Source organism: Poecilia mexicana, unplaced genomic scaffold, assembly GCF_051168715.1.
Source record: "Poecilia mexicana isolate PSO_F unplaced genomic scaffold, ASM5116871v1 scaffold_5, whole genome shotgun sequence".
Classification (NCBI taxonomy): Eukaryota; Metazoa; Chordata; class Actinopteri; order Cyprinodontiformes; family Poeciliidae; genus Poecilia; species Poecilia mexicana.
The window spans coordinates 16,804,410-16,818,498 of record NW_028263374.1 but is presented as its reverse complement, the minus strand read 5'-3'; the positions used below and the strand labels follow the sequence as shown (position 1 = coordinate 16,818,498).

At 39.8% G+C, this 14,089-nt stretch overlaps 1 protein-coding gene across 6 annotated transcripts; it reads right to left on the bottom strand.

The window, feature by feature from the left end:
• Window positions 1-1,384: 1,384 nt before the first annotated feature.
• Window positions 1,385-13,347, bottom strand: eif4enif1 (eukaryotic translation initiation factor 4E nuclear import factor 1). 6 transcript variants are annotated; one of them, XM_088005660.1, is made up of 20 exons: window positions 13,055-13,347; window positions 12,663-12,802; window positions 10,761-10,904; window positions 10,605-10,678; window positions 9,015-9,142; window positions 8,437-8,711; window positions 8,085-8,283; window positions 7,839-7,996; window positions 7,097-7,235; window positions 6,576-6,752; window positions 6,128-6,399; window positions 5,503-5,574; window positions 4,817-4,997; window positions 4,601-4,677; window positions 4,123-4,259; window positions 3,334-3,409; window positions 3,088-3,211; window positions 2,698-3,012; window positions 2,439-2,564; window positions 1,385-2,318 (listed from the first exon to the last, which is right to left on the bottom strand). In XM_088005660.1, the coding sequence occupies exons 3-20, from the start codon at window positions 10,857-10,859 to the stop codon at window positions 2,131-2,133; spliced, it is 2,817 nt and encodes a 938-aa protein (XP_087861786.1). In that variant the 5' UTR covers window positions 10,860-10,904; window positions 12,663-12,802; window positions 13,055-13,347; the 3' UTR covers window positions 1,385-2,130. The 6 variants fall into 6 exon arrangements, with proteins under 6 accessions (XP_087861786.1, XP_014837600.2, XP_014837599.2 ...); XM_014982114.2 differs by having other exon boundaries at window positions 2,439-2,603; window positions 10,761-10,907; window positions 13,055-13,346; XM_014982113.2 differs by having other exon boundaries at window positions 2,439-2,603; window positions 13,055-13,346.
• Window positions 13,348-14,089: the final 742 nt, after the last annotated feature.

Sequence of the window (14,089 nt, the reverse complement as noted above, 5' to 3'; positions counted from 1 at the left end):
AGATGGTGAAAATAAACATGCTCACATTTGCACTTAAATAGCAGCATATGTTATAGAGTTTACATTTTAAGTTTATATTATACTAGTGGTTGGGGTGAGATATTAGTGTGGGATTTGGGGTGATCTTAAAATTTAATTCAAAAATACTTTAATGCCGAGGGAAATTAAATACAACTCGTTTTTCAAATTAATGAAAAGGCATTGATGATTGTGGGCAGGACGGATGTCCTGTAGCGGACCTTGCATTTCTGACTGAAAACACTTTGTAAGCATGTTCATAACTGTTAAAGGAAAAAAAAATAAAAATGTGATTAAACTACTGTATTGCAATCTATGTAAACAAAAAATAAACATATTACCCAACAAGTGTTGGGTAATTTACTGTTTTCTCAAGTTCATCAAGAATAGATCACAACACCTCAAAAATGGCTTAGTGACCCTTTGAGACCGACATCATTGGTGCGGTCTAGTCTATTCTTGAATAGACTAGACCCTTTGAGACAGACATCATTGGTGCTGTCTAGTCTATTCTTGAATCGATTTCAATCTGACCACAAGGTTTATTTTTGAAATCAGCCTACTTCATTAGCTGAAAAGGTTCAAGTTCTACCATTTCCTTTTATGGGCCCAACAGTAATCCTAGGCATGGCAAGTGAACCTACAAAGGGTTAAGTGGATTAAACAGGGGGGTGAATTATTTTTCCATCTTGGGCCAGGTTGGGTTTCAATTGCTTTTTGTCCCCAAATAAAACACTTTGAAAACATCTCCTTGTATTTGAAATAATCTGATAATCATTTTGTTTGATCTGAAAATATTAAACATAAGTGTATGTGGTTAAATATAACCCGATGCTGCTTTCCAGCACTGTATAAATCAAATTCCCATTGCTGATACACACCTATATGAAGTTCCCTTTACCACCCCCCTCCCCCCAACTGTATTACCAGTAATTCTAGTTCAAGTTTCAGTAAAGGGATTTTAAAAAAATCAGATTGTTGACAAGTTTTAGAAAACTGTTGAAAGCCCCATTTTCAAAAATGGTTTAGTTAAAATACTCCTGGTTGGAAAGGAGTTGGTATTGGATAACATTTAATGGCCCAAGCACACAATAAGCCAGTTTCAGAAGCAGAATTATTTCAAAGGTTTGAAAGGAAGGGCTTCTCTCCATCATGCAGCTTGCTCCGCCACAGCAAAGTACCATCTGTAATCCTCAGCTCAAGCTGAATAAACCAGTCAACTACTTCAGTGTAGACAAATGCATGTTTGAACAGGATTTGAGCAAGTGCAGTTCAAGACCTTTGATTTGAAGATTCAAAGGATCATCTGAAAATGTAAAAACAGGTGCTTTAAGAACAAACCAGTATTAAAAAGAACATTTACAAGTTGTTTTTTTTACTCAAGTTTTTATTTATTAATTCTATTTGTGCTTCTTATAACTTAATAGCACATAAACTGAATCCCAAACACCCCCAATGACAGTGTGAGCAGTGTTGAATTCTTGTGACACCGGACTGGAGAATACAGTGGAAGAAATTGAAGGGAAACAGGGAGTGAGGGGGGCAAGTCCAAAGAAAAAAAAAAAGAAAAAAAAAAAGAAAGGCACAACCAGCTTGTTGCATCCTCCATCAGTGTCTTGCTATACTTAACCTCTTCAGGGAAATAGCCACTAATGACACCTCAAAATATGGTGGAGAGTGCACCAAGTAACTCACTTCTCCCCCCCAACAGTGGCCCTTTCTCATCATCACAGGAGGAGGTGGTTAAGGTGGACACCAGAAAGGAATGCTACCGGATTCGTTTCCCAATTCAAGTTCGACAACAGGACTATTTCACACCTCCCAAGATCAGGAGGGGGAAAAAGGAAGAACCAAAAAAAAAAAAAAAAAACCTACAGCTATATACACAGAATAAGATTCTCTCATGGTCTGTACAATTGAGCCTTTACATTATTTACTAATAGAAAAAAAAAAAGCTGGCAACATAAACCTCCACTCATCTGTTCAAACAAAACATTGTTACAATGTCCCACTATGCGCCATCTTTCAAATTAAAGTTCACATTGTCATGGTAAGCAGGAGGTGGCGATGGGCAGAGGGAAAACTCACTTTCCAGCTAATAATGCATTTTCATTATGGGTGGAACTCCAGTTCATCCACACTGATGACTTTAGCCGGCATGGAGGGCAGTGGCTGCTCTAGCACGTCCGATCCAAACCACTTAGCCAGGCCCAGAGGGGGGCTGGCCCCGTGTCGCTGAGAGCCGTTTGTCCGGTGGAGCCCTTGGTTCTGAGACGGAGCGCCTGGTACACCGGGATGCACTGCAACAAGGAGAAAAGGATTTAATGCTTTAGAGCTTCATGTTTTGCAGACTTTCAGAAAAATGAGCCAGAACCAGAGAATCTTGGACACGTTTTACCACATACGACTTCTAAACTTACTTGGTCTCTGCCCTTGAAGCTGCTGCTGCATGACTGCTAACTGCATGGGAGTATTTGCTCTGGGAGGTAGAAGTCCTGTTGCACTCAGTGGGTACAGTGGCTGTCCCAGCAAGGCTGGAGGCAAGCCTTGAAGTTGTGCAAGGTCAACATGTGGTGGAAATATACCTTGTGAGTGCAACCAAAAGCAGTTTATAAACATCAAGTCCAAAAGTGATTAAACAGAAATAACACCAGTGTTGGGCCGGTAGAAACCACTAACCTGCTTGCATGAGGGCAGGTCCGAGCTGCTGGGGCGGGATCCCCTGTGCTAGCATTCTCTGAACCACGTTTGGGTGGAGCTGAGGAGGGGGGCGCACCATGGGGACATGGGACAGCAGTGGTACTGGGTAGATGGGACTTGGGAAAGATGAAGACGGGCCTGGAGGTGCCATCGGAGTCATGTGATGTCCAGTGGAACCAGGTCTCAGACGCTCCTGGTCTTTACTTTGCATGGTTTGAGGACTGATCTTTGCTCCCACAGACTGCGAGACATTTCCGTCCACTGACCCCAGTAGGTGGTTTGGAGAGCTACTGCCTGAAAGCACAGAAAAACCTTTAGCATCACATCACTGTTAGCAGGACAAAGCGTGGGCAAGCAGCTGCCCTGTACCATCTTGTGAGTTCGTGGTCGCTTCCTCTTTAGTCTCTGGACGACTCGACTGCTCGTCCTTGCTTTTCTCTTTCGTTGCGTACATTTTACGGATCACAGATGTGGGTGTAAACGATGGGGATAACTGCAATTGAAAGGCATAAAATATAGTAAAATTATGAGTACATACTTTTCACGGATTTACAGGCAAGTAAAAAAGAAAAAAAAAAAAAAAAAAAAGCTCTTCACCAAAGAGTCTATGCTCACCATGCTAGTAACTGTGTTTCCTGGGGAGGTTCTTCCAGCAGGCTGAGGTCCAGGGGAGCGATTTACCCGCTGAGGCCTATTGATCATGCAGGCATTTAAGTCATATGCTGTATTTACAAATTAGGCAAGTTCATTTTAATTTTGAACTACAATGCTCTCAGTCAAGCCAAAACATCAATAAACTTGAAACAAAGGAGGTTATTCTTTCACTTTCACGACTTTCTTCATCTGACCTCCACCTTGTTGTTGGGCACCAAAGACGGGTTATGCGACGGCACCAGAAGAGAACGGGCTCATTCTAGTTTTGGGTTTATTCTTCCCCAATCTTTGGACTTTAATTTTTGTGGGGATTTTTTTGCCTTCAACACATTTGAGATGCTGCTCACCATTTGTAACAAATAATATAGTTCTGGGATCACACCATAATGTCTGTGAGCTGGATTCCTCTGAAAAACCTTACCCAATTCCTACATTTCAGAATCCGTTAAAGTCTTTTTGGCTCATTGTCCCTGAAGCACATGAGCTGCCTAATAACTGTACACACACCTTGATATAAAGGTTTAAATTTTTAGACCACAGATTTCCCACTACACATGTGTTTGATATTTGCCTTCACATTTATACAAACTGGAGTTAGAAAACATGCACAAAATCATATGATCATTAGCTCAGTGGGCTAATGACTGCACAGTGCTTTTGCTACAGAGAAAAATATTTAAGATGATTACCATAACATTAGGTTAAGAAAAAGCAGTAAATCACATATTCAAGCCAAATTACAATACTTGCCTATTTCTGAAGGATCTGTCCTGCAGGTGTTTGTTGTAGCCTGGCTGAAATGAAGGGTGGCCATGGAGAGCAAGGTCCTGCTGGAGAGCTAGGACTTCCAGATCAGCTTGATTTACAGGTAGTGAGAGCGCCCTCATCTGGGGAAACAAGTTACATAACCCCATCTTTAAACAAAAAACTATCACAATATGGAGACTTTTCTTGACAAGGTGGCTTTGTACCAAGTATATTTATATGGCAAAGATTAAAGTGATTCTGATTTTATAAAACAGATCAATAATGCAAGTGAGTCAACATTAATGAAAAGCCACTAAAAAAAATAAATTCAGGTCCATAATTAAAACCAACATGATAGGAAAACTACAATCAATGAACGCCTTTTAAAGTTCTTCGAAAAACCTGTTCCACATCTCCTAGAACAAAGTGAAGTTTCATACACACTAATGAATCCCAAACTCCTGCCACCAGAACAACCAACCTGCTGCTGAGAAGGACTGATGGACCTGTGGATGTCAAACTGTTCTGGTAGCAGAGACTGAGGACCAGCTGGAAATCCTTGAGGAAGTATTAAAAACAAAATTGTGTCCAGTTTAATCAAACACTTAATAAAACCACAACAAGTAAGCCTGAATAATTATTTAGAACACCAAACTTTGAAAGTTCAAGTAATATCCGTCTGTTCTTTCAGACTTACCTGCAGCAGGTGGCATTCTGTTATTGAAGTAGTCAGGTGAGGGGGCCCGTTGTGCATACAGAGGGGGCGAGGGGCCCTTGTGTAGTAAACCATGCAAAGGGCCAGGAGTCACGGAGGGCTCAGAGTTTCCCATCAGACCGCCTAAAGGAGTCGGGGAGCTGCTACGAACACCAAGGAGCGCCTACAGAGAGACCCGAGTGATGTTACACTTTAATTCAACAGACACATTGATCAGTGGGTCAAATTCTGTGACGTGGATTGCAGATTGACATGAATCAACCAGCAACTACAGGAGACATCCCAGTTTTCTGAAAACATGAAGTTTGTTTTCCAAGACCATCTAATCAGAACAAAGTATATTCAGTTTAATTAAAATTGTTGAATACAAAATTCCTCTTCAGACTCGGCACATATGCAGTAAGCATGCATCTTTCGTCTGCTGAAGATCTTTGCATTGTAACAGTTTCTCCAACAACTCCAATGAACCGAGAATAATTTCCCCCTCAGAGCTTACAAAGGAATAATATCACAATCCCTCTACCTAGACATATTTTGCAGTTTAACATCACAGTCTTCTCAAAGTTTTGCCCAATATTAAACTACAATAATCTTTATTTGGGAGGATTTGAGACTATGTTAATCCAAACCATGCATGATCAACTTTAGAGAAAGGATTGCACACACACCTGAAATATGTTTTTCTGTTGCTGAGGAGGCGCATTATCAGGGAGAGGTGCCACACTTTGATCCGAAGGTTGCTGCAACATACAGAAGGTTTAAAGTTGCTTTTTTCCCCTCATTATGTAAAACAGATCACCACATCCATACATCACACCTCAGTGGGCCTGTTTGAATATGGGAGGTCTGAGCAGCTACCATCAGATATAAATGTCTAATATTTGAACATTTGAGATGAATTCTCACTTAAACGTCCCAAACAGAAGAACAGGGCCACAGAGATGAGTGAACACACGTGAAGCCGAGTCAGTCTCCTATGCAAGCTGCCCAAGGTTTTGAATTATATTTAAAGAGTCATTTTTCCCATGGCCTTTTACATTACTCTTATTCATTTTAAACTTAATCTCATGTTTGAAGCAACTTGCACAAAGAACTGCAGTGATGAAAATTACCCAGCAGGTAACCTCCAGAATGGTTCAAATTTATGCCCACCATCTTTAAAAAGCTTTTAAAGTTCTCTGATTTTAGCTTAAAGGTAATTCTCCAGCTTCACTGGGTCAGGCAGCATCTACTGCAAAAGTAGTGTTAGACATGCAGTATGGAGCTGGTAGAAAACACAAGAGATGTACTTACATTGTTTGTGTTGGGTTTGGGGTGAGTTGGCAGAGTTCCACTTGCCTTCATGCTGCTGACCAGTTTATTAAAAGCAGACATGTCCGTGTCACGGGATCGCGGCCGGCTAGCAGAGCCGCCGGTCAAAGCCTCCTCCAGATGCTCGGCCATGAAGGGCGTGCCGTTCCCCTTCTGTGGAGGAGACACCTTCTGCACGTGAGGCTCCGAGCCGAGCTTCATTCCCTTCATCTCCCCTTCAACTTCCTCCAGAGAGAGCACCACCCCCGAGTTGGCTGAGGACAGACGGGGGAGTAAAACAAAAAAATCAAACCTGGTTTAAACATTTGAAAAGTAAAAGTAGGTAGTTTCAACTATTAGCAACTAGATTAATATAAAAAGGTATGAGGAAGTCCAAAAGTAGTTTTGACTGATTCCACGTTTCTTGAATGTGCGCCGAGCCGTTACTCACTGCTTTCTCGTAGCCGTGCTTTGTTGACCGACAGCGTGGACAGAAGGGGCTTCAGGTCTATTTTGGCCTTGTTCAGCAGCTCCAAGATGTCCACCTTTTCCTTGCCTTCTGATGACTGAATAGGTGTGAAGTATGACGCAGAGCCTTGGCTTGTAGATGAGCAGCCTGGGTCAAGTCCTTTAAAGAGATGTAGTCCAGAACAAATTAGTTTCCTTTAGATGCAAACTGGTTCCAACATTTACTCTGATGGGTAAATTCAGTAGAACTATGGATCCACAATGACACAGACAGCTGGTGTCCAACCTTTCTACTGTTGCAAATAAGGAGACATGGATGTAACCAGCACAAACAAAATTTCTTCAATTTCCATTTGCTTTATTAATAATCTGGATGCAGCTGTCAGACTGGCCACGTTTTATTTGTCAGCAGCTCATTACATTTACTCCACTAGGGGATTTGTTAATTAAAGGTCATAACCACACGGTTAAAACAAGCCACACTGGGGTGATCAAATCACTTGCCTGCAAGTTTTTCCAGCTCCTCATGAGGGGTGGACCTCAAACTGCTGGACCGGCTGCCTGATGGGCTCAGGGTGTTCGAAAACCACTGACTGAAGCGGCTCGCCGGCACGGGGCCTTCTCCCAAAACGTCCTCTATCATCTGAAAGACAGAGACGGGAAGCCTTTCATGCAGAGAAAAGACGACACACTATAGAGTGCAAAAACAAAACGTGAAACTTGCGTTTAGTGCGTTTTCCCATCAAGCTAGCAGCAAAAGTGCCAGGATACGGGGCAGGCACTGTCCCTGAATGAACCGCTTAGTATGCAGCTCTGATTTTATCGCTACAGAGCAGCTTTAATTTAAAACATGTTCTAAACAAAGGTACGATGGGCATAAATTTGGAAGGGTGACACCTTTAAAGCCTCATTAACTGCATGCAACAGCCCAAAAATAACCATTTAGTGAGTCACCACAGATAAGATCAAGGTCAGTGAGATCAAGCCAGCGCAGCAGAAGTAATCTTGGGCTGACGCATTTGATGCTTTAAAGCAAAACTACACACAAAAAAAAAAAAAACTTATTTGACTGGAAGATCGACATATGATGCAATTGAAGCCACAAGTGTCAAACGACAGATTCTGGCTTTAAAAACCTCGACTTCCAAACACTGCAGAACAGGAAACCAGATCCAGTAAGGTGGCTGCAGAAACACCCCTCATGTGACATCATTACCTTGATAAGAACAGTGCCCCCGGTACTTACAGAGGCCAGTCCTGGCATGGTTTTCTCCAAGTTGAAGAATTCGTTGAAGTCAAAGTCTCCAGCTGACGGGTCTGGAAGAAGATCTGGATGGGGAACTTCTTGATCAGCCTGCAAAGCCACACTTTGCTCCTCGGGTAGTTCACCATTGCATGCCACTGCTGCACGCAAAAACATTTGACAGGACAGTCAGACCCATATCGTCATGCTGTATGATGTTTAAATTCAAGAACGCAGGGCTTGACGTGCCTTCCTTCACAGAGTCCGTTTGCTTCCTCGATCGCTTTGTTTTGCGTCTGTCCTCCTCCAGAATTTTGTCGTCAAATCCGATTAGCTCAATGGTCTCTGACTGGCTGGTGGGGCCGGCTGAGAACCACTCCGGCTCCTCCTCTGCGTACGAATCGTTTCTTCTTCTTTCACTGAACACCCGCTTGTCACCATATTCCCTCTGCAAGACATGACACATGCAGAATCATAAGGTTTTCACAAGTTAGTCGTGCAAATAACCAGGCAAAAAAAACTAAATACTTTTATGAGTAAATGGACAATTATGAACTGTGCGTCTTAATCTCTGGGAAACAAAGTAAGAAAAACCACAAACCCTGAATCTTTTATCTTTGAAGTCTCTCTCCCGCTCCCTCTCCTTCTCTGGACGAGCTTCTCTCTCAAAGGCTCGAGCAGCGATGATGCGCCCACTGCCAATTCTGCGAGCGCCTCCGAGGCGGAGTGTCTCGTTTTCCTTATTTTCCAGTGGGCTTATTGGGCGCCGGGTGTTTGATGCAGATACAACGTTGCCTTGACAACCACTGCCAAAGCTTCGTCGCTGTGGGCTCAGTACAACGTCCAGGTCGTCCTCCTTTAACCGCTCACGGGGATCTAAATGAATGGGGCAAAAAAAAAAAAAAGAAAACACTCAGTTAATCTAGATTTAAATAAAAATACAATATCCACATTGAAGTACAAGTGGTTAAAAACCTTAACCCAAACAGATTTTCATCATTATAAACCAGATTGACTAAACTGTGATTGTTTTATACAAAAATATGAATTGAAAACCAAATTAAATATTAAATGGCTAGTTTTAAAAATCTGTGCATGTTTAAAACCAAAGAAAGATAAGACCCAAGACTTTAGAAACTCGAATAATACACCAACTAGTCAAATCAGGCATTTATTTACCTGGGATTCTGCGTTTCAAATGAACTCTGTCATCCATGTAGTCCTTCTTAAAGCCTTCGATTGGGGAGTTTCTCTCTGAGGTCGGGTACAGGGAGGCGTGCCATTTCTCTGGGTCCCAGACGCCGTCACTGGATTAACAAACAAAACATTAAAAGGCGACGGACTGAAAGCAAACATTAGCAAAAATATTGGAAAACCCATTTACATGACGTCTGCATGTAAATGTAGATAGTTTAGGTTCAATACAAATTCAGCACAACAAAACAAAAAAACAAAAACATGGCAATAAAGTATGAGACATGTTAAATATGATCAAAATTTAATTCAAAGTCAAACCAGAAATGCATGATTACACAGAACTTTGACATTACTGTTAAACATTTTAGATGAATAAAAATGTTACTTTGTGAAACAAAGAACAGTAAAATTAGTGACTTTCTGTTTGCAGGTCAATTTTAAAAGATCTGTCAAGTGGACTAATAAAGGATAGGCCACGACTTGTGAATTCATACAGGTAGAGTTGTTCTCAAATGTTGTCTGAATTATTCAGAAGAAAGATCAAACAGCATTAAGATGCACATGTCAGAAATGTGTATATATTTTTTTTAATTTTATAAGATTAAAAGGAAAACAATGCAGCCTGGCATCAAGAACAACTAAAAGGAAATTGTCAAAAAAGAAATCTGGCTTCTGAAGAAAAACAGGAGTTTCATAGAGGAGCCTATGCTTGATTTAAAAGGAGCCATCACATGTACACTTTTGACTTGATAACACTTCACCGTCATCATTTAAAAGTAATCTTAAAAAAAAAAACCTCAACAAATTGCATGTGTTGCACAGTTACAGCCATATCTTAAATCCAAATGTTATTTTTAAGCCACCGACATTTATATCATTGAATTAATATTTTCAAAAAGGCAGTAAAAACACTGCAGTGTAACTAATGTTTTACAATTCAAGTAGCAATTTTTTTCCCCCTTGTGAAGCCACAATTTTAAACAAAAAGTATCCTAGTTGGACGGCAATGACCTGTGTGGTTTGGAAAAAAAAAAAAAAAAAAAAGGAACTGAACACCATGCTAAGCTGAGAGTTATGTGGCCAGCTGATACACAGATTTGAAACATCACAAACCAAAAGTTTTCTAAATGTAACTGAGCATTTACTTATCGTTTCTTTTACAGGGAGATTTATTCTCCCCATTACTTTCTGAAGGCAATAAGAAACTTGCTCCAGGGCAGGCTGAAGAACAAGCCTATTCAAAGCATGGTACGTGTCTGTGCAGCTTTGTTTCCTGGCCTTGAGAAACATTTATGAGTCAAGGACAATCACCCATGAGACATGAATAATAAAGCAGTTTGAAACTAAATGTCTGGATCATTGCTGATGAACCCAAAACAAAAGTATTCTACAAGGCCACAAACTAAGTAGTCCAGATAAAAGCCAAGCTGGATGTAATCACAGTCCTTGTCAAGAATAAGTGCTGAAGACTTGGAATGAGATTACTGAAATTAAGGTTTGCAGGCCAAAAAAAAAAAAAAAAGAAAAGTTTGGCTGGATTTCTGTAAGGGCACAATTAAATGTTCATCATACCTGTCGTATTTTTCAGAGAGACATTCAGGCCGCTCGTTGGAAATCGGCAGTTCCTTTATATCCAGAAGTTCCTCCTGAAAAAGAAGAGCAGTTGAGTTTTAAAGCAGATCTCTGCATGATGCCGTCTTCGGACCGGCAGCAGTTCCGTAGTGTCACCTTGGTATATCTGAACGGAGCGGTGGCTCCTTGCTTTCGCTTGGGCTGGTCCACAGCCGTCTCATCATTCTTCTGCTGCTCACTGGCATCTTTCTCCATGATGGAAGACAGACGGAATCAAATTGCTCCAAGCCCAGGAAGGTTCTGCTGGAAGAAAGTTGCCAACATCAACACAGTCCTGCTACAATTAACAGGTATGCTGCCTCCACTGAGTCAACAGGAGCCATTTTAGTTTCAACTGCTGGATTTCGGATGATTGCTCAACTGGCACATTAACAAAAGCAGGATATTCTTAATGCATAATTTAATCATGTCACATTTTCTATTCTGATTAAAACTATTGGAAGTTTTAATCTTTAAGAGACGGCCAAATGTGTGAAGTACCTCCTAAACAAACATCGATTCTGAGTACACAGTGTTCAAAAATAATATATAGTATTTATTTTTTGGCCATACCTAAACAAAGATTGCTCCACAATCTAGAAGAGGACACTACATTTGAGCCTCAAAACCTATTTTATTTAACAGTTTGGCAAACTGTTCAAGTTAAAACATTAAAAACTATAAAAAGATTCAGAATGACATGGCAGGCTTTGAACAGGGATTCCAGTTGTTTAAAGACTCCTCCAGGCTCTCCACTACCATTTTTAAAGCTAAAAATAAAAATTTGCTTCACAAATGCACTTGACCATTTGGTTGAGAAAATTATTGCCAAAATGTATTATTAATTAAAATTATTACCGAAAACATCTGCTGAAGGTTTTTGTACTGAATATTCCTTTTTGATCGCAATTTCACAAGTTTGAGGGTAAACTGAGGGACAAATTCTCCAGCCTCCCACATGCAACAGAAATGAAAGTTCAATCTGTAGAATGTATGAAGGTTAATGACTTTTTGGGGGGGGACTATCACCAATTCAACTGCAAGTTACGGTACACTCTGAAGTAGTGTGCAAAAAAAAAAAAAGAAAGAAAAGAATCAGTATTTATTGTGCTGGTAGAAAGAGTTCATCTTTCACACAGACCACTATGGCAGTTAAAATCAATATTTTAATTTGGTTTTATTCCTGATGTCTTGGCATGGTGATCTCTTTCAAGGACAGGAAGAAACTAATGGAAACGGTCAATAAATCTGACTTTTGAATCTTGGCTTAACTCACACAGATGAAAATGAGCCCCATCTTAAGTGCTTACCATCATTTCCTTCACTGGGAATTTCAGTCTCTTTCCTCTAGACCACAAATCAGTAACTTTGCCATCTATGCACAGCCAACTTTGTACTCTTCCTGAATTAAATTTGCCAGAAGCCGCAAAACCTTTATTCAGTACTTGTGACCAGCAGCTATTAAATATCCCCCCCAAGACAAAAAAGGATTGCAACCAGTATATTGCAGTTATTTGAATTCATATTAGTTTTGGTGTTCCGTAGTTTGTAGATATTTAACCATCACAACAATTATAGAAACCACAGAATGCATTTCCCCTCAAGTTCACTCAACATTTTGGTCTTCTGAGGCCAACAGAAAAGCCTGCAGAGCCACCAGCAAGTCTAGCAGCACAGACTTGCTGGTGCCACATCTGTATAAAGTAGGGAATAATGGACATAGTGCTTTTGTTTGATTCACTGTGTCTCAATTTAACCTAGGCAATTTTTTTGTCCCTATATTATAAACTTCATGCAACATTTATTTCTCCATGTTTGATACAATTAACTGTTATTTTAGAGATCCACTAATTATATCCATATTTATTTAAAAATCCAGCAATTTATTTTCTAGTCAACAGACATAATCCTGGAACAACTTGAAATATTTACTACAATTTTGAACTAACAAAGTATTTAAAAAGTCACTTGGGAGAAAAACACTTAAACACTTTAAACAAATTATTTAGATTCATCTACCGTCAGCGAAACGTCCGTGGCGACCACTTTTGTTGTTGATGATTGCCAATTAATGAGTAAATTGACAACAGCCAGCGACGAGTGCCAGCGCAATCACCAGAAAAGGGGAACAGCTGGGGATAATTACCACCCTGTAGGGTCTGGACATTACAAGAAACTGTTTGAGAAATATCAGTGATTAAGCAAAAATAAACCGCATCTAAAAAAAAAACCCTCTAAATGACAGTAACCAGGAATTAGCACTCAATTAGGTTGGCCAAGTTTAACTGGCGTTACACATATAGTTTATATTTAATGCAGATGGGAGTAGAAGAAAATACACAAGCAGATAAATATTTATAAAATGTCTAGGCAAGAAAAAAAAAAGACAAAAACTAAAATAAAACACTTACTGGGTTTAAATGATGCGTGGATCGCTGGCTGCTCACGTTAGTTAGCTGGCTAACCAACTAGCCGGGGATAAAACCCACCCAGCGAGGACCAAATCAAGCCGGTCGGGCTACTCTGGTGGTTTTAGTCAACACACACTTCTGCAGGGGATGATTTAACGAAATAACACCGGTTTAAATAAGAAAAGAATTCACACAGAAACTGTGCAGTCTCTAATTATTGTCTGTCTCTTTCTCTGTTTTCGAAGTCGTAGCAGCAATTTTCCTACAATCACCGCTTTAAGAAGGTCCTGGGAGAGATTACATGTTGTCCGTCGCGCCTGTATAGAATTCGAGGTAGTACTGTTTTAGCCTGCTTCAACTAAATCATATTGCATATTTTTACCTGAAATATAACAATAAATATTTCCATTGAGTATGGTTTAAAGAAAATTGAGTCAATAATGATGTAGCTTACAGTAATTCTAAACCACGCTACAGGCAATATGTTGGACGTCTAAAGAGTTCGCTTGATTTCTTTGCCTTTGGGATCTAGTTCGTAAACATCAAGCTTTGGTTAAATTTCTACTGAATTATCCTACAAAAATTACAAATAAATTAAGACATAGATTGTGATTTGTGGAATCAGTTTTTCTATCGCTAAATTTAAAAAAGACGTAATTTGAAAGCGTCTTTGTCTTCTTGATCACCTTAACTCCTGTTTATTTTGAATTCTAATTAATTCATTCAGATCAGATCACTCAAAAAGAAGAAATATAGAAAAATACTTTCTTTTTCTTACCTAAAATCCAATTCAAAATCACTACCATGACAATGAAACATTATACGTGCTATGAAATTCTTGGATTTGGTCCCTTAAAATTGCAAAGTAATATTTTAACATTTTATAAATTTACAGTCAATGCATAAGTACTATGAAAGAGTATTTCCAATTTGAAAACAGAATTATATAGACATAAAAAGCAGGAATGCTGTAGTTAAAGAAAAAATGGATAGATAAATGCTAAAATATTATTAAAGACTCTACACTAAAAAGAA

What these genes read in the sequence shown, in the direction of transcription:
- eif4enif1 (XM_014982114.2), bottom strand. Translation starts at nt 10,859, where the DNA reads ATGGAGAAAGATGCCAGTGAGCAGCAGAAGAATGATGAGACGGCTGTG. An exon ending in CTCCGTTCAGATATACCAAG is followed by an intron (nt 10,679 to 10,760) that starts GTGACACTACGG and finishes CTTCTTTTTCAG; the next exon opens with GAGGAACTTCTGGATATAAA. An exon ending in GGAGCTGGAAAAACTTGCAG is followed by an intron (nt 6,753 to 7,096) that starts GCAAGTGATTTG and finishes ATCTCTTTAAAG; the next exon opens with GACTTGACCCAGGCTGCTCA.